This window comes from Vombatus ursinus, unplaced genomic scaffold, assembly GCF_900497805.2.
Source record: "Vombatus ursinus unplaced genomic scaffold, bare-nosed wombat genome assembly UNPS02015129.1, whole genome shotgun sequence".
In the NCBI taxonomy this organism is placed as follows: Eukaryota; Metazoa; Chordata; class Mammalia; order Diprotodontia; family Vombatidae; genus Vombatus; species Vombatus ursinus.
The window spans coordinates 1,536,120-1,556,428 of record NW_020954907.1 but is presented as its reverse complement, the minus strand read 5'-3'; the positions used below and the strand labels follow the sequence as shown (position 1 = coordinate 1,556,428).

General features: G+C 45.4%; 1 protein-coding gene across 1 annotated transcript in view; it reads right to left on the bottom strand.

The window, feature by feature from the left end:
- Positions 1-20,309, bottom strand: part of ALOX5 (arachidonate 5-lipoxygenase) — a 77,443-nt gene that overhangs the window by 17,873 nt on the left and 39,261 nt on the right. The window contains exons 5-9 of the mRNA XM_027846370.1: positions 10,723-10,829; positions 9,545-9,717; positions 5,311-5,457; positions 2,010-2,213; positions 264-350 (exon numbers count right to left, since the gene is read on the bottom strand). Coding sequence (XP_027702171.1) covers positions 264-350; positions 2,010-2,213; positions 5,311-5,457; positions 9,545-9,717; positions 10,723-10,829 — 718 coding nt within the window. The remainder of the gene's footprint in view (positions 1-263; positions 351-2,009; positions 2,214-5,310; positions 5,458-9,544; positions 9,718-10,722; positions 10,830-20,309) is intronic.

Here is a 20,309-nt window from a genome sequence, read left to right as displayed (position 1 = left end):
TTGTGAGTACATGTTGTATTCACCCAATAGAATGTAAGCTCCTTGGGGGTAAGAACAGCTTTGTTTTTGTCTTTTTTTTTAAACTCTCAGCATTTAATACAATTCCTTGCTTTTTCTTTGTTGAACATTGCTGGTGTTACAGACTGAGTTCAGAACCCTCAAAAAATTGAAGCGTAGAAGAAGCGATGACCTCCCTCGGTCAGTTCTTGAAAGTGACGCCAGGCAATGGAGGAGTGGAAGGAGAAGAGGAAGGAGAAGCCTACCTTATCAAAGAGCCCACACTCACAGATGAGCTGCTCTCTGGCCTTCGTGTTGATGGCAATGGTGAAGCGCACATGAGCCACCAGGAGCTGTGGAGGAGACGAGAAGCCAAGTCAGAGCGAGGATCCGCTGTGATGACATCACATGAGGCAGTGCCCCTTCCCCCACTCCCATCAGACCCCCCCTCATGCTGGTGCTGGGCCAGCCCTGGCAGGTGCCCTAGAGCAGCTGTCTGAAACTGACTTTGCATGTTTGCTTTAGGGTCACACTCATTTCTTTATACTGTTATCTAAACCTTTGTTTCTCTTCACAAAGGCTCTAATCCAGTTATCTATTCCCCTGAACAAAAGGGCAACAAATTATGGCTTGTGGGGCTGCAGAGGGTTGATATACCTGCTGTAGGTGACACCTGCCAAAAACACTCCATGCCTATTGATTTGAGTACACTGTATTCTTTCCTTGGGTACTGAAGTAACACAGAATGATACTACTGCACAACCAGAAGGGTATACCATTTAATTTTCAGCCATCGATGATCACTGGTGGCCTAGAGAAACAAGCCTCTATTCATGCGAAGGCCAGAAAACCTGGCTTTCCTTTTGTCCTGGTTCTCCCATCCTGGGGTCCTCATGCTGTTTTACATGCCACCTCAAAGGCCCGGACTGGTGTGATGTTTGTCTATGAATTCCGAGAGCCTGGCACAATGCCCAGAAATAGAAGGGGCTTGATATATATATATACACATACATACATGTATATATATATATATATATATATATATATATATATATATATATATATTTGTCTAATTGTTGAATGGATAACCCAGCACAGGAAATTCCTCTTTTCTGAATCTCATGGAATGAAGACCTGAATAGGAGCAACCTGAAGGGGGGAAGGAACTCCAAAGTACTTCCTCCTGCCTTCAGGCAGCTTCACTATACAAGACAGAGGGCAACCTCTTCTCTTTTTCAGAATCTTTGGGATGCCAAGGAGAACAAAGAAAGAGGAGAAGGACCCTTCATACAGCAATATTTATAGCAGCTCTTTGTGGTGGCAAAAAACTGGAAACTGAGGGGATGCCCAGCAAGGTGGCATAGGGATGTAACAGGATCCTGCTGTGCTGTAGGGAATGATGAAAGAGGCAGTTTCAAAGAAACATGGGAAGACTTGTATGAGCTGATGCAAAAGGAAGTAAGAAGATCCAGGAAGACAATTTATACAATGAGAACAGCTTTGTAAAGTAAGACATCTTTGAAAGACTTAAGAACTCTGACTAGTGCAATGACCAAACATGATTCCAGAGGACCAATGATGAAAAATACTACCAACCTCCTGGCAGAGATATGATGGACTAAATATATAGGAGACGTGTATTTTTGGATGAGGCCAATGTGGGAATCTATCGTGCTTGATTATGCATATTTGCTACAAGGATTTTGGTTTTCTTTGCAGGGGGGCTGAGAAAATAAATGCCTTTTAATTGAAAAAAAGATTTTTAAATCTCTGGACATAGGAATGCCATACCCTCCATACCATCCCTATCCACCCCATTCTAGTGTTTCATTACTTCATCAGCCAAGAGGTCCTTCCTTCCATCATCTACAACTTACCTGCTCTAATTTGTTTATTTTCATTTTTCTTTTGATCCCTCTTACTTCCTCTTTCCCCCCTCTTCTTCCCATTATCTCTTCAAGGTCCCTTATCACCTGAGTTTCTCTGGAAATGAGGTAGACAGCTTGTTATACCTTGAAAACAGGGTGCACAGCTGGAAGCTGCCGAAACATGGCAATGCCAAACACCTCGGACATGAGATGTGTTCGTAGGAGGTGGGTGATGGTCTGGTGGACGTGGAAATCAGAAGATCGAACCCAGATTTTGGCCAGAAGCCAGTCATACTTTGCATCAGAAGGGAGGAAAATGGGGTTATCATCTCCTGGAGTTTGATTAATCTGAAAAGGTAGGAAAAGAAAAAAAAAGCTAGGACGCTTGGTTCCTAGAGCACACCGATTGATGATCTAATCTTATAGAGCAAGTCTGGAAAGATTTAGAATCACGAAAGGTCCAAACTTAGTCATCATCTGCTTTAACGCTCTCATTTTACACGTGGAAAGCCAAAGAAGGGAAGCAGTTAATGGAGTTACAGAGTGTTGGAGTCTCAGATTCTCATCTCTGACCCATGAGGAACAAATTCAGTTTAACTTCTAAACCAGGGTTCTTAACCTGGTTAAACTAGATTTAAGAGGGTCAGTGGATTCATTTTTTTAAATCTCTATTTCAATATTAAAACTTTATTTCAGTATCATTGCTTTCCTATATATTCCTATGTATTTTGTTTTATGCATTAAAAACATTATTCTGGGAAGGGGTACATAGGCCAAAAGGTGTTGATGATACCAAAAAAAAAAAAAAAGATTAAGAGCCCCTGATCTAGACCATTCAACTTTCTGGAGTTGGTTGGGTTGTGTCCTGAATTTTGGCTTCCTGTTCCTTTGGTCCTGTGAAATATCTCTCTTCATTTCAATGCTGAATCCCACTGCCTTCCTTCTTTCCCTGACTCAATGAGTCACATTTGCTTACTAATCCTAAAATACTCTTTTATTTCATCCTTCAGGGAAATTTTGTGACTGGTTCCAGTTGCCTCTCCTGACTCCACCTGCCCTTCTAAGGCTTGATTATCCATAGATATGAGCATTTGGAGCAGTGGATGGAGCTTTGGACTGGGAGGCAGGAAACCTGGCTTCTAGTCTCAGTTTTGCCACCAGCTGTGTGAGCGTGGGCCAGTCACGTCCCCACTTTCCACACTGCCTCTGGTTCCAGGAGGACCCTGCTTCTGGACAAGTCACTCTCCATGTTCTCCATTGCCAGACCCAAGGTTGGTCCCTTCAGTCACACCTAAACACAAGCTTTAACAGCTTCATTGTACATTTCACTGGGTGAAGGAGTCGGGCCATTGAACTAAGGAGGAGAGGAGAGGAGAGGGAGGAAGGTGGGGGAAATGGTCACACCAATAGAATTCGCTGGGGGTAGGGTGAAGATATAAAGATAGAATGGCATGACTGACCCCCCCCCCCAATAAATCTATCTCCTTGGCTCTCATTTCTCCCTTTCCACCATTTCTTCTACTGACAAAGGAAATGGTGACAGCCATGTGGGATGTGTGCATGAATGCACGTGTCTATGGGGGTGTGTATATGTATAGGGTGGGGAGTCTATCAGGAAAACATCAACTTTCTGGACCTGAGCTGTTTGTGGCATTCAAAACCATCCTTCCCTGCTTGGTTCAACCCTTCTCAGCCAGACCTCACATTACACCTTCCCTGACCCCCTCATTGGGTGCTATGAAAAAGCGTAAAGCATTTTTACAAATTTATACTATTATTATTATAAAGAAGCAAAGAAAAGCATAGCATTTGGGACTAGTGTTAATGAAGTCTGATTTGAGGGAAGAGCACTAGCTCCATAGACAGAAGACCTGGGTTCAAATCCTGCCTCTGGCTTGTACTATCTGTTTGACCTTGGACAAGTCACAACTTCGCCAGGCCCTAGTTTCCTCATCTATCAAATGAGGGGGTTATATTATGACTTTTGAAGATCCTTCTAACTCCAGATCTGGGGGGCTAGGAAGTAGATAAGATAACTTTTTGAAGTCCTCTTTCAACCCTGGAGACAAGGTAGCAGCAGATCCAGATGTTGTCCCCCTCTTTTATTTTCCACTTTTCTTTTGCCCTAAATGGGTAGATGGCTCAATGGATAAAGCACTGGACCTGAAGTTTAGGAAGACCTGAGTTCAAATCTAGCCTAAGACACTTCTTATTTTGTGATGCTAAGCTACTCACTTAACTTCTGTCTACCTCAGTTTCCTCAGCTGTGAAATGGGAATAATAATAGTACCTACCTTTCAGGGCTGTTGTGAAGATCAAATGAGCTGACATCTGTAAAACACTTAGCACACTGCCTGGCAAACAAGAGGTGCTTAATAAACACTTGTTTCCACTCCCCTTTTCTCCAGTCCATGAGAAGGGGAAGAAACCCAGATCCTCTGAACTGAAGGTTATTCCTTCTCCTCCACATTTCTCATGCCACTCTGTACTTGTCTTATTCTCCCTCTAGGAGACTTAAGGGAAGGAACTGGGCTACTTCCCCCTTTGTTTGTATGTCTAAAATTTGGTAGTCTCTCCAGAATCCTTTCCAATATTCACTATTCATACTTCCTGATGCCATGTCCTTTTCTCCCCTCTAAGACTTCGTTCTATGGCTCAACCCATCTCTTTCTTTCATATTCCATATTTTCCTCTCTACTATCATTTCCCCTTCTGCCTATGAGTGAATAAATGACTGAATGAATGGGGTGGGGGACTTTCATTAAGTGCTTACTAGGTGCTAAGTGCTGGGATACAAATACAAGAGTGAAGACAGGCCCTGTCTTCAAGATGCTTATGTTCTAATATTGGGAGATCACATGTGAGGGGGAAGAGCGGTGGGGAGGCGTATTTTGGTTTGAAAGTTATAAGGATGGTGAATGGGGTGTAGGAGAGTAGATTGATATGCACCTATGAGCATGCTCAAATCTTCCCAATCCTAAAAAAACAAACCAACCTCAACCTCACTTTTAATCCCTCAAGCTGTTGTTCCATGCCTCTCCTTTTCCTTCCTTGTGGATTCTCCCTCTGCTAGTACACACTGAGACCCTTCCACAACTCAGGAATTGCCTTCCAGAGCTGGTGACTAAAAATGTCATTACTCAGCTCCCAAGACATCCATGAGCCTCCCGGGACTTAGCTAAGCTGGTTCCCAAATGAGAGGCATAACGACCATCACCAGGCCCATGTCTGAAGTTTTCACAACTTGGTAAGGGCTACCAGATCTTGCACTATCCTGGTAAAGCCATCCAGAGCACGGGGTCACCTCCCCCCCAAGACAAGGCATACAAAGGGGACATGGGTAAAAGGCTGCCCATTGATTGTCAGAAGACGGCAAGCACGCATCCCACCCTCTCACTCAGAATACTAATAGACCTGACCTGGCGTCCTCTAAGGACCGACCCACCTGGATGGCGATGGGGACAATTTTGTTCTCCAGGTTCTTGTACAGCAGACAGATGGGGGCTGCCAGGTACTGCAGGGTGCACGGGTCAGTTTTGTTGGCATCGATGCCATCCAGAATTTCAAAGTCCACTATGAAGATGTTCCCTTGCTGTCAAAGGAAGAGAGGCCACTTTTTCTTTTTTCTATTTAAAATGTTAACCTTGTTTATATTGATAACTTTTGTTTTCACATCACCTTAATTTCTGAATATAGCTTGGCCCCATTCTCCACCCACTGAGCCACCCCTTGTTACAAAGAGGAAAAGGAAAAAAAAGCAGGTTAGTAAAACTAACCACCCAATGACTGTGTCTAATAGAATGCGCAGTTTTCAGTCTCCATAATCTCCACTTCTTTGATGATGGGAGACAGGTGCATTTTCCAAATTAGAAGTCAATTTTTCAACTCATATTCAGCCTAAAAGGAACCTCTAAGGTTGACCGACAGTCCAGTGACATTAAATCTTGATCAATGGAGAGAGACTAGGCCAGACTAATCTCTCCATTTCCCCCAACCCTGTCCCCAGAGTATTCAAGAGTGGGCTCCTTGAGAGAGAATGGGAGGGGCTGCTGTGGCACCCCAAGCTCGGGTTTTGATTCGCCCTCCAACACCTCTTCTATCCCTGTCCCACCCTCTCACCTTGACCCCCTAGCCCAGCACCGACACTGTGGAAGACGCTGGAAGACAACATAAGCAGCCAAAAAAAAGGGAAACGCTGTCCTGGGCTATACTGAGAGAGGAACAGGGAAGTAAAAGTCCTGCTGTCTGTCCTCGGCCTTGCTCAGACAGCCGGCAGCTGCGTTTAGTCCTGAGCACTTCAGACAAGCTGGCATCTCCGGAGAGATGAGGCAATTGGTATTACCCAAAGAGTCATCGTGCCCCGAGGGAGGGGTCTGCCAATTAGCTGTGGCTGCTTTTACCAGAGGTTTCAGGGAGTTGCTTGGTTTCTCTGAGAGATTTTTGTGCAATGAGCACGGGCACCAAGCCGAGTTTTATTTGCTCAGCAGCACGATGGTGTAAGTGGAAAGGGCAGAGGACTCAGACCCAGGAGCCTGGCATTTAAATCCCAGCTTCGACACTTCCTAGCTCTGAGTCCATGGATAAGTCATCAAGCTCTCTGAGCCTCAGTTTCTTCCTCTGTAAAACGGGGTTAATAACACACACATTGGCTACCTTAGAGGGCGATTGTGAGAAGGGTACTTGGTAAACTTTGGAGCATTATTTAACATGTGATTCATTAGCTCTCACACTTCCTTCCTTTATCAGAGCAATCCTGAACTTCCTTCCTGAAATTCTCTCCTGATAGAGAAAACTATCACCTAATCTCCTACTCTGCCCGACCACTGCCAGTAACGGAATGCGTTCCACTGTTGGGCAATCCTAATTGTTAGAACGCGCCTCTTTTATATGGAGCAGAAAGCTTCCAGGCTGTGGCTTTTACCCATGGGTCCTCATTCTGCCTCCTGAAGCTAGACAGAATAAGTCTGCTTCTTAAAGTCCAGGTCTCACCAAGTCACCTCCCCCTCCCTGCCAACTCAAGAAATGCCAGGGGCACCCTATCACTTCCAAGATCAAACAGAAAATCCTGACGGTGTTCAAAGCCCTTCCTAACTCCCCCCTCCCCCTCCTCCTTTCTCATCTTCTTACTCCTCATGGCCCTCCCCACCCACTGGTTTTCTGTGATTCAGGGTCACTGGTCTCCTGGCTGTTCCTTGAACAAGATGCTTTGCCTCCCATCTCTGGGCATTTTCACCAGTTGTCCCCCCCCCACCCTTTGTGAAATGCTCTCTCATCTCTGCTTCCTCAGAGACTTACTTTAAGTCCGAGCTAAAATCCCACCTTCTATAGGAAGCCCTTCCCAGCCCCCTCAATGCTAGTGCCTTCCCTCTGTTAAGACGTACTGTTCATCCTGTCTCTGTCTTGTCTGGCTGTTGCTGTCTGCATGTTGTCTCTCCCCATCATACTGGGAGCTCCAGAACAGCAGGGATTATTTTTTCCTTCTTTGTAGCCCCAGCTCTTGGCACGGTTTTGCCGGGTATGTGACAGGCTCTTGCTGGCTCATTGACTGACTACCTTCTGCATGACAGCTTGCCTGGTCTTATCACTGGGTAGCCAGGGGGACTGAGGAGGGTGGAGTGAGGCTCACCTGGGCTTCTCTGATAGTGTTGGGTGGTTCAAGAATAGGATGCCAAAAGCTGAGGCTGTCGCTATCAGCCAGTATCAAGAACGCTGAGGACTAAGTAACAGGAAGAGAACAGAATATCTAATGCCAAATGGAGGGATGAGCCAGGAGCTAATGCTGACGATATGTAAGCAGGTTCCCATACTCAGTTAAACATCGATCCCGAGTCAAAGACTCTGGACACATAACTTCCAGAGCCTCCATTTCCTTATCTGTAAAATGGGGGTGTTATTAATACTTGCCCATCCTATCCCACAGGATTGTTGCAGGGTAAGCATTCTATAAGCTCTAAGGTGCTATGGAAATGTAAATTATCTTTTGCTATTTATATCATCATCCAAATTGTAAATAATAATGATGAGTGGTTCATGGGCCAGAAAGAAGCCCAGTGGTTCTGTGAGAAATTGGACCAGATAATCTCTGGCTGCAGATCATTGACTCTGGAGCCAGAGTCTGGGGGTTCAAATCCCGTCCATGCGGCCTTAGGGAGCCCTCGTCTATAAAACGAAGAGTCTGGGTTAGATGGGTTCTATAGGTCCACGGGTCCATAAGCTCTAAGGTCCTCCCATCAGCACAGAGCGGGGCAAATACTGGACTTGGAGTGTGGGACTATGGGCAAATGCCTCAGCTTCCCTATCTGCTCGACGGGGATAATCATGCCAGGACTGTCTGTTTTCCGTTGGTCTGAGGGGCTGGTGCTAAGAGCTATTGAAATATGAGCTACTGGGGCCGCTAGGTGGCGCAGTGGAGACAGCACCAGCCCTGGAGTCAGGAGGATCCGAGAAATGGGAGCCGTTGTTGACAATAGTAGGAGAGGAAGAGAGACGGAGCCTGGGTCTGGGTCTACCATTTAATTGGTAAGAGATGTCCCAAGGGGAAAAGTCCCTCTGCTAATGCAGGTCAGAACCTCATCTGCAACTTAGACGTTAAAAGTGACTTGCTCAGGCTTGTCACACAACCGGCATGTGTCAGAAGCAGTGAGACCTGAACTCAGGTCTTTCTGGCTCCGAGGCCAGCCCTCCATTCACAGTACCATGCTATTTCTACGATGTGATGATGAAACATAAATACATGATCATATGACACTACTATACACAGGGTGTACCAAAAGTCTTAGTGCAGGCTGAAGCTATTAAAAGAAAATTCTGCAATAGAATAGGGATTCGTAACCTTAGGTATGGATGGATTTCAGTGGGCCTGTGAAATTGGATGGGGAAAATTACATTCATTTTCACTAACCTTTGGTTTCCTTTGTATTTCTTGGTATTTTATTTTATGCATTTAAAAACATAATTCTGAGAAAGATTCCATGGGCTTCTCCAGACTTCCCAATGGGTCCAGGACACACAAAAAATGTTAAGAACTCCTACTCTAGGGCATATCATAGCTGGAAGAGGGACAACTTTGGCCACACTAAGATCTGGATTCAAGACCTGCCTCTGAGAAGCACTATGTGACCATGGACAAGTCATTCAACAGCTTTGTGTTCCAAGCAGTGTTCTAAAACTAGAAAGGATGCTGATCTGCATAGGTTGGTGATATTTCCCATGCTAGCAGTTCCCTAAACTGATGAAATCAGTTTACACAAGCATACAATTCATGTCATATTCGATCAGTAAGCAGATATTAAATGCCTACTATATACCATGGGGCAGCTAGGTGGTGCAGTGGATAGAGTGCCTAGCCTGGAGTCAGAGTTCAAATCTGGCATCAGACATATACTAGCTGTGTGACCCCAGGCGAGTCACTTCACCCTGTTTACCTATTTCCTCATCTATAAAATGAGCTAGAGAAGAGAATGGCCACTCCAGTATCTTTGCAAAGAAAACCCCAAATGGGGTCAGGAAGAGTTGGATATGACTAAAACGACTGAACAATAATCGGTCTACACCAGGCAAGGCACACAGCGCCGGAGATATGAAAAAAATGAAACTGTCCCTGCACCAAAGAGCTAACTTTCTATTAATAATGAAAGCAAGAAAGGAAGGCAGCCATTGGGCCAGGGTGCTGCTGCTACCTGGATCTCCTCTTCCAAGGTCAGCTGCCGCTCCAGGCTGCACTCCACCATCTCTGTGGTCACTGGGAACTTCTCTGGGATCTTGGTGCATCTCTGGATCATGACTGGGTTGCATCCATTCAGAAACTGGTAGCCAAACATGAAATCCTCCTGCCAGTGCTGCATGACATATTCTATGAGGGAAACAACCCCCGCTTTAGTCCTTGGCACCTCCTGGCTCAGCCAGATAGCCAAGAGCCCCTGGGGTCCAGGAGCGGATCAGCGAGAGCTGACTTGGGCTTTCTTTCTCAGCAATACAAAGAAACCCAAAGGTTTGCACCTCCTGGGGATGGTTTGGGGTGAGTCTCCAGGCGTTTAGGTCAGGACCCATACAGCCATACCATGAAGCTGTCTCTTGACTCAGACTACTGGTCTTCCAGTCGAGACTGTGGTATAGAGCTCAGCTCCAGGAGCCCCATATGGGTTCCAACCTATCAAAAAGAGAAGTTTGACCCAACTCTCTTCTTGACCCTCCACTGAACTGAAGCCCTTGATAGGGAAAGGGTATAGAATCAACCCTTCTGGCCAGCTACCACCATATCTTTGATCATGATTCTGTCTTTATCAATCAACCAATGGATCAATAAGCATTGATTAAGCATCTTTGATATGCTAGGCACTGTGCTAGGTGTTGGTGATACAAAGTCAAAAATGGAAAAGTTCCTGATATTGAAATCTGGGTTCAAGATTTACCTATTGCCTGTGTGACCTCAGGCAAGTCACCCAAACTCTGAGAACTGGAGGCAACTCTTAGAGACCATGAATCCAGAGAAGGTGCCCATCCACTCGATAGAGGGAGTTTCCTCACCAGCAAGTTCCTTATACTAATGAAATCATAGGGCCTGTCCCTATGCCCTCCAACCTTTAGGGAGCTTATATTCTACTGGAAACACAATTTCCAATAGAATATGTGTGTATGTGTATAAGTGTGTGTGTGTGTCTGTCTATATAGATATATTCCCACACGTGTATAGTAGATATCTTCCTATATCTGTTTGTCCATTTATTTATCCATCTATCCGTCTACATACACACACACACACACACACACACACACACACACACACACACACACAGTAATGGGCAAGGGATGGCACCAGTAGCCACGGGAGTCAGGCAGGGTCTTTCAGGTAGCCTACCTGAAATGGTGTTACTGATCTTGACAAAGATCTTCTCAAAGTCTGCGAAGTCACTCCAAGAAGACTGGAACATGTGCATGAAGCAATTCACAAAGAGATTCTCCATCCTGCAGACAGAGACCATCATCCATTAAGGATGGATGAAGTCTTGCCCTTGCAAGGGCACACGACCCTTGGCAGAGCCCAGGCCTTCAGTCCCAGCAAACAAAGGGCCCCCTCCATGCACTTCTCCCTCGGGCTCAGCTGAGCCGCAGCAGGCTTCACTGTGACCCTGGAGAGGGCATCCTATGGAGGCAGCTTGGTACAAGAGAAAGAGCATGGGGTGGGGAATCAGGAAGACCTGAGTTCAAATCCTGCCTCAGACATTCCCTTGCTGTGTAGCCCAGGTTTCAGTTTCCTCATCTGTAAAATGAAGGGGTTGAGTCAGATGGCCTCCCAGGTCCCTTCCAGTTCTAATCCTACTAATCAGGTCTAGACCCAGGAGGAAAGTTTGATTTCCTATGACTGCATTAGCCCTTTCTCTTTCTCCTAAGCAGCTGAACTACTATGTCTACTTAAGGTCATAGGGATCTTTGAGTCTGGTCAATGGAGATTAGAACAGTGGATCAGTCGGGGGAGGGGGACCAGGCAGTTTGGTCAGGCTTGCTTTACTCCTCAGTTCTCTCCTTTGTGCCGACCTTATACCTCAGGGAGATGCTAGCAGCCAACAAGAAGACTTCCCTCACCCAAGGGCCGCCTTTAAGGATTGTGCTGGGCCCTGGGAGAACACAAACCAGATGCATAACCTCGTCTTTGTTCGCAACAAGGTGTGTAGTGCATGGGCAGAGATGAGATTTGACATGACAACTCAAAGGGTTTCCCAAAAGAGTTCTAAGGCAAGAGAGAACACTGTGGCTGGGAGCATGTGGGAAGAGCCCCCATGCCAAAGGGTATGACCTTAACTGGGTCCTAAAAAGAAATCTGACCTTGGAGGTCCAACCCACCCCAGACCAGCTGTGTGACCTGGGACACACTTCCTCTCTCTGGGTCTTAGTTCCCCCAACTATAAAAGTCTCTGAGATCCCTGCTAGCCAGAAATGTGCCAGTAAATGTTTAACCACCAGCTCTCCAGAAAAAAAAAAGGGTACACATGATAAACTTTTAAGCATAATCTGCAAATTAACATTTTCTCCATCGTTTTCCCAAGTCTAGACAATCAACAAAACAATTAATCAAGGCCTGATTTATAGTGTTTGCCCATAGCTGAGGCATAAATGTTCACACTGAGAATGTAATAACTGGTTCTCATCAGCCAGCATGAGCTGCCTCCTGCATATCCCATTCTTTGAGCCCTATCCCATGGTTCTGTGAAGGAGGAGTAAGATTTTGATAGATACAGAGGATAGCCCCTCAGAACCTGGCTCCACACTACATTTCCAAGCTTAATTACCCTTTTCTTTTTGAGGCAATTGAGGTAAAATGACTTGCCCAGGGTCACACTGCTAGTGTCTGAGGTCATATTTGAACTCAGGTCCTCCTAACTACAGGGTCAGTGCTCTATCCGCTGCGCCACCTAGCTGCCCTTCCCCTTTATTTCTCTGTCTTGTCTTTTTGCTATTCCTCACACAGTGGGCACAGTAATAACATCACTATGACCATTGCTTCTAGAAAGGATGTGTCAATTGACTGTCCTATGGATCAAATAACTCACCCTCCCTGTGACTCCCCAGCTACCACTCCCCTATTAAAGTGTAAACTCCTTGGGGACAAGAGCTGTCCCACTTTTTGTATTTGCAATCACACTGCTTGGCAGGATGCCCTGCAGATAATAAGTGCTTAATAATCGCTTATTCATTCATTTATTCATTTTCCTTCATCTCCCCCTTCTGTGCCTTTGCACAGGCTGTGCCCTGTACTTGGAATACACTCTCTCCTCCATTCCATATCTTAGAATCTCTAGTTTCTTTCACAACTCAACCTGTCATCTCCTACATTGTGTCTTTCTTGATCTTTTCCACTGCTGGAGGCTTCCCTGCCCCAGGGTCAAATTAGTTTGTATTTATTTTGCATATATTTTGAATATATGCATATATGTTGTCTTCCCCACCAACAAACCTGTAAGCTCCTTGAGGTCAGGGACTGCTCCTTTCTGTCATTGTATGTCCAAGCACTTATTCTAGTAGCTCTGGAGTCAGGTCTTGGGTTCAGATCCTACCTCTGATGTGAGCTACCTGAGTGACCTTGGGCAAGTCACTCTCTAAGCCTCAATTTCTGAATCTTTAAATTGGGGGGAGGGTCAAATTAAATGACCTCTGAAGGTCGTTCCGGTTGTGGGTCTGTGATTCTATATAATGTGTTTCTGATTCAGGAACTCGTGTCTGATCTGAACTCTAATGAGAAATCATCATGCCTCAGTTTTTTTTTCTGTTAAATAAGTATCTCAAAGCATTCCTTTTATTCCCTCCCCCCCCAAAAAAAACACATGTGCATGTGTTGCATTGGGGCCGCCAAAGCCCACCTCCACAAGGTCCACAAGCTCTCTTGCTCCAACGCTACAAGGAGGGACTTGGGCTGTCCCTGGTGTGGATGCCACCACACCAGCACAGGCTGCCGCCCCTCTTTGCTCCAGGAGCTGCCAAGGCTCACATCACTTGGTGTCACTTGTCTAGGGCTGATGCCCTTCACAGGTGGCCAGGCTGGTCCTGAGATGACGGAACCCACATCCCTCACCAGACCATAGTCAGCATCCTTCTAGACTGTACTTGTACGCTTCTGGGGAGGTCTCGATAATCCAAGGTCTCCTCCACACCATGAGGAGACATTGGAGGATCTTAGTGGAGGAAGGCAAGCTGATGGAGTGGGAAGAAGGCAGGTTTGAGAGTCAGAGGACCTGGGTTCAAATTCCAGCTCTGCTACTTTCTGCCGATCTGCCTCAAGGCAAGTCATCTAACTGCTGTGGGCCTCAGTTTTCTCATCTGTAAAATATGGGGGTTGGTTTAGATGGCCTCTGCGCTCCCTTCCAACTCTGAATCTATATTCCTGTGATCCTGGGACACCCACTTTATCAAGAGGAGAAAAGACCCTACTCCCAAATCCAAAACCAGTAAGAAGCTACAGGACTAAACTCGAATGGGTTCCTCTGAGATGCTCACTCCACGCAAAGAGAGCTGAGCTGAAAACACAAACAAACCCTAAAGATGGACAGCTGGAATGCTAGAGGAGGAATTGAGACTATAGTGAAACTTTGGCTCTCTACCACAGGGGGTGGGAGTGAGAGAATCAGGGTAGACTTTGCTGGGTAGGTAGTTACGTGTGGCTCGAGTGGCTGGATAGGCAGGACAGCTGTACCATGGGAGCAAGAAGGCAGCAGCTGCTGCTGGGTCCCCTCAACAGGGCACTGGCCCTTTTCCCATTCTGAAGCCATTTTCAGACAATCCAAAAAGCCCAGAGACCCCAACCTTGGGCTGGCATTCCTAGGTTGGTCCTGATGTTGTAGGTATGGAGATGATTTTCTTGGACAGAGGGGGATTAAGACATTCAAGTGACTTCTTACTTGCTGAGTGATGAGGTTCTGAGAGTCTAGTGTCCTGGTAACTTTCCTTATGTGCTGCGTTTCTGTTCCCCCATATTGTGGGTGGCCCTGAAGAAGTCTTATGTGTGGCATTATGCTTTAGGCTCTCTGAGGCGCTGGACAGAAAAGACACTGAGTGAGCTGTCACCACAAGAGGGATGCAGCAGTGACATCCCTGCAAACACCTTCTGAGCACTTCCCTATTCCCATACCCTGATACTGGCTCACTGCAGATGAAGGATAACAGTATGGTTCGAGGAATTTCTTTCCTCACAGTAGAACACAGAGAGTTACCTTCTGCAATCAGATCCAATCATTAGGTCTAAAAGCTGCCACCAATGCCCCATTCACTAGTTATCAATGGATGAGGAAAGAGAAGGCCAAGGGCTCATTTATTAGGAGTCTGCAGGAGCCAATTCTAGGTCTCCAGTGTCAAGGCCATATTAAACCTTCCCTATATCTGAACAACTTAGATTGCTGACAGATGTCTTGGTTGGCACACCAAGTAGCTTTATCAGACTCTCCTCCAATGAGCAGGGTTTTCTCAGCTTTTTTCTGCATCTCTCCAGGACAAAAAGAGAAATCAGCAGCAACTGCTCCTGACAGTCCATCTGACTGGCCTGATGCCCTGTGGTCTGTCCAGCCTGTTCTGAGGAAGCATCAAGCATCTGAATAGGATCCGCACCCAAAGGCAAATAGCGAAATTATCAGGAGGTGGAGCCTGGCTTTCTGTGCTCTGAAGAGACCTCTTTTTCCTCATTCTGGAAGACATGAATCGCTCAATGTTTCAATGTTCTCTTCTTTCCCTACCATACTTAGGGAAGGTCTGAAAAATGTATTCGTACTAATAATGTACAAAAGAAGGCTTAATTAATCATTCCTCTAGGGGAAACATATATGAATATGTGTTAGAGACCTTATACCAAAGGCTATATTAATATATCTAATTGTGGAATTTCAGGCATTTATCAATGGAATGAAGACAGGATGATTGAGGATAAGGGAGAAGAGAAAACTACCCTGTGCCCTTGAAATCATGCAATATAGGTGGCCACCTTCTCCACATACTAATAAGGCTGGCCTGATAAGACTGGACCCTAGGTAATGAAGATCTAGAATTTAATCCATCTACCAGAATGACTATAGGGTTGGCTGTATCCAAAAGCTTTTATGCAGGACACATCCAGGGTCTGGAGAAAACCAGAAGACCTGCAGAAGTGTTGCAGAAGTGACCAGAAGCAACCCCAGGTCCCCACCAGTGTGTAGTCACACTTCCCTCTGCCCTAACCCCTAACGCTACAGCATCATCTTTTACTCAAAAGAGTTACTCCTCTAACAGATTTGAGTGTTCTCTTAAATTGAGGAAGTTCTACAACTTCATGAGGAAACTTGAGGTGAAAGCATTTACAAGGTCTGAGGAAGGGAAAAATATCTTCATAGAATGGGAGGAAACAGCCATGTCATCCCAGTTCTATGGAAGTGGTAAAGTGGCAAAAATGGAAACAGACACTGCTCCATGTGGGCTGGGAAGAGGAATCTCAGCAAGTGTGAGGGCGGCTTCTGGGCTAGAGATGATAGATGCCTGGAGAGAGAAAGTGGCTCTGCTCAGCTCTCACGGAGAATGATCTCCAGATCAAAAGTAGGACAGAAACAGTGAACGCTGAAACCTAAGCAACTGATCCACCAGCATTTATTAAGCGCTTACTGGGTTCCAGGCAATGGGAATACAAAGAGGGAAGATGCAGTCAGTCCTTCCACACACAAGATCTAGTGAGAGTTCATTGGAAATAGAGGGTCAGGCTCTGGGAATGTCCCTGTAGGAAGGACGGTGACAAGGTGGCCCATGTCCGGGGGAGGGAGCCAGAGGAGTGAGAGGGCCGGGAGATGGGCTGTACAAGGATGTATGGGGGAGGGTTGGCCTAGAAAAGAGAGGACTGGGCGGTATCAACAGGAGGGCTAACTTCAAGGATCTGAGGGGCCATCCTAGGGCAGAGAGGGAAAATGAGTTTGGCTGCAGAGGGCAGAGCTCAGCTCAGTGGCTAGAAGTTGTAGATGGGCAGATTCCTGCTCAGTATTAGCCAAAACTTCCTAACAATGAGAGCCGCCTAAAAGTGGGATGATTTGCTTCATAATGTAGAAGTGTCTCCATTCCTGGAAGTCTTTCAGCAGAAGCCGCATATTTACTTTGGGAGTGTCTTTTAGAGGGAATTGCTGGAAAGTTTCTGGATGGATCGAATGCCCTCTGAAGAACCTTCCTGCTCTAAAAGTCTCTGAAAGGAAGGCAGGAAGTTCATCAGAGAGGGCCTCCTTCCCTTGCCCTCCCCATCCACTTTAAACCTCTGCCCACAAGCATAGGTTTTGAATAGGCTCACAGGCAGAGTTCTGCATCCAAAAAGTCTTGGCTTAGTGTTTATGGACAGGCAGGTCTAGTGGATAGAAAGCTGCCCTCAGAGCCAGGAAGACCTGGGTTCAAATTGTGCCTCTGACATACACTGGCTGAGTAGCCCTGGGTAAGTCATTTCACTCTTTGGGTGTCCCAAGCACCTTAGGGTGCTTAAGGGTAAAAGCTTAGGTGCTGGTGCTAGAACCACACCTGGAGCTCCTGAAAACGACGAAAAACCCACAGGCCTGGGGTTGGTTTGTTTTTTTTTTTAAAGGCTTGTTACATGTCTTAGATACATTCATTCAATAAACATTCATAAAATATCTGCTGTGTGCTAAATAAAAACAAAAAACTGAAAACTTCCCCTGCATTGAATGAAGGAGTACAGGAAGATATATACAGACAATTAAGTACAAAGTAATTTCTAGGGGGCAGGGCATTAGTGGGGTGGGGGTAAGAGAATCAAGGTAGACTTTGCTGGGGAGGTAGTTAGGTATGGCTTACGTGGTTAAAACACTAGCCTTGGAGTCAGCAAGACTGGGTTCAAATCCTGCCTCAGATGCTTATTAGCAAGTCACTTAACCATTCTGAGCCTCCCAGTCCCCTCTTCTGCAAAATGGGGATAATAATATCCCCTAATCATAGCGTTGCCATGAGGATCAAATGAGATAGTGAAGTGCTTTGCAAACCTTAAAGTGTTTTTTTTTTAAAGTGCTATTTTTATTGTTGCTGTCATGTAGGATTTAGGGTAGATATGTGGTACAGTGGATGAAGGACTGAGGTCTGGATTCAGGAAGACCTGAGTTCAAATCTGACCTCAGACACTTACTACCTGGGTGACCCTGGGCAAGTCATTTAACCCTGTTTGCCTCACTTCCCTCATCTGTAAAAGGAGCTGGAGAAGGAAATGGCAAACCACTCCAGTATCTCTGCCAAGAAAACCTCACATGGGATCACAGATAGTCAGGTAGTACTGAAATGACTGGACCACAGGACGTGGCCCCGGGTTTCGTCTTGAAGGAAGGAAGCTGCAGTATGGTCTTTAGTCATAGGCCATGAGCCACCCCACAGTTTAAAGTGCACCTGCTGTGTTACTGATGTGTGATTTTCCACCTGTAGAAGTGAGGCAAACTGATGGATCAAGTCAGTATTATTACTGGCTTTCAGATTGCTTATTATCATTACTCATTTTCTACTGACACTGCCAGGGCAGTCCCCTTTGGGGGAGACACCTTTCCTAAACGGAAGAAATATTTATATTAAACATAGCTTATTGTAACCCTTTTCAATTGCATGTTAAGAGTCAATAGCTTTTTTTTTATAGCATAGCCATTTAAAACCTCATTAGGTCACATGCCAAAGGTCAAGAGGTTATTTTCCCTGTAACTTCTGCAAAAGGCTTTGCCCTATCTCCCCTCCCCAACACTTCAACTCTGAGATAACAATAGCTTTGGTTTAGTCATGGAGCAGTGCCCAAGTTGAGCAGACATCTCATCTTGAGACAAGCCCCTACCATCCAAAGTCACGAACTATTTACCATCTTTAGGTTCATTAGGAGCCAACCCCAGCCAATAGGTGCCTACATTTGAGGCCAATGAGGGTCCTGAATATGTGTGAGGCCAAATCAATCATGAGTGTAGAAAAGAATGTCTACAAGCTCAGGCTTGGCATGGCCAATGAACACTCCAATCTTCAAGAGCACTTGGAGATGAGAGAAAGTGCAGAGGGGGAAGAGAAGACCCAGGGCAGAGCCTTAGGGTATACACACACATTAAGGAGCCAAAGTATGGAATATGAGCCAGAAAGGAGGCTGAGAAGTAGCAGTCAGACAGGAGGACTGGTAATACCCAAAGAAGCTTTTGGCAGTCTGGGCACTCCTCATACTCACCATTCATCTGGACTGAACCAGCTGCAGCTCTTTTCCTTCAACTAAAATCCACCGGAATCTATTTTGCATTAGCTTTTGCTTTCACCTCTTATTGGTACTTTTCACAAAACACTGCTTACCAGGTCCATATTCATTTGCTGTTAAATGTGGTGGAATGGCGGAAGAGACTAATCAACTCTCTAGCCCTCAGAATTCGATCCATGAACCTAGGACAGAAGCTTGGGATTGCAAGAAGCAGGCATGAAAAGGGGGAGAATATTCCCACTGCTATCTGCTTCTCTAAAGTTTCCAATAGTTTAAATCCTTTATTTAATCCATGGAAGATAATTAACCTTAGCCAAAGTTAACTGACAGCTTGAAGTCAAGTCCTCCAGATATAGAACAATGGATAGATGTCTGGGGGTGGGGAAAGACCTTCAGCAGAATGTTGGAAACTGTGGAGAACACATTTGGTGCCCATTTTCACAATTAAGCCAAAGCACATTCTTTATAGTTAGTCTCAGTGAAACAGGAAAGAGCTAATAACAAGAAAATACTCAGAATCAGATATGGAATCAGAGGTGAATGGAACCTCAGTGGCCACCTCTGAATCCAACCTATACTAAATCTTGTTGTTGTTTGTCTTTCATTATACAAAAAGTGACCCCATGACACACCCAACAAGAGCTCCCTGGGTCTTTGCTGGAAGACCTCCTAAAGGGCATCTCAATCCCTTCCAAAGCAGACATTCCGCTGGTGGACAGTTCTGATTCGTAGGAAGCTTTTCTTTCCTTTCGTCTAGCTGTACTTTCCATCCACTGCTTCTATTTGCACCCTCTAGTTCTTCTTCCTCATGGCAGCCCTTCAAATACTTGATGAAGAGGATCATGTGTCCCCTAAGTTTCCTTTCCCACCAATGCTCATAGAATTAGATGTTTGTATTTGATTTTACTTATTGTCATACGCTTTGATCTTGAGCACTATTGTGGTCAGTCTCCTCTAGAAGGTTATCAATGTCCTTCCTGCTGTGGTTCCCAGATCTAGAAACAATATGATAGGCGTGGCCTGACCAGAACATGGTACAGCAGGACTATCACCCTTAGTCCTGTGAAGTATATCTGTCAACACATTAAACTTTTTCTTTTCTTGCCAATCACATCACACTACTGACCCACATTGAGCTTGCAGCCCATTAAGATCTCTAGATCTTTTTGGAATAAATTGCTTTCTTTGCTCTCATCCCCATAATGACTCATTACTTAAGAACCAAACTCAATCCACACAATTGTTTCATTTAGTTCACAGGGATGAATCCTAGAACATGCTGGGATCTCCTCTATTTAAAGCCAACAAAAACTTGCTTGCCCTTGTCACTCCCTCCAGCTATCATCCTACGTTGCCCTCTCCTCTTTACTGCCGAATTTTTAAAGAGAAGAGTCTACTCTCTCTTATAAGATGGTTTCTGTATTCTTTCCACCATCACTTTATTGAAACATGGTACAGTGGAAAGAGTCCTAATTCTAGAGTCAAAAGACCTGGGTTCAAATTCCCCATGTGATACATGCTACCCGTGTGATGTTGGGCAAGTCACTTAATTTCTGAGGCCTCAGTTTCTTCATTTGGAAACTGAAAATGAAGACATTGTTAAGATCCTCCACCTCTAGATCAGTCATCCTGTGAAAGGCACTAATGATCTCCTAATTGCTAAGTCTCTGGATTTCTCTCTCTCTCTCTCTCTCTCACACACACACACACACACACACACACACACACACACACACACACAC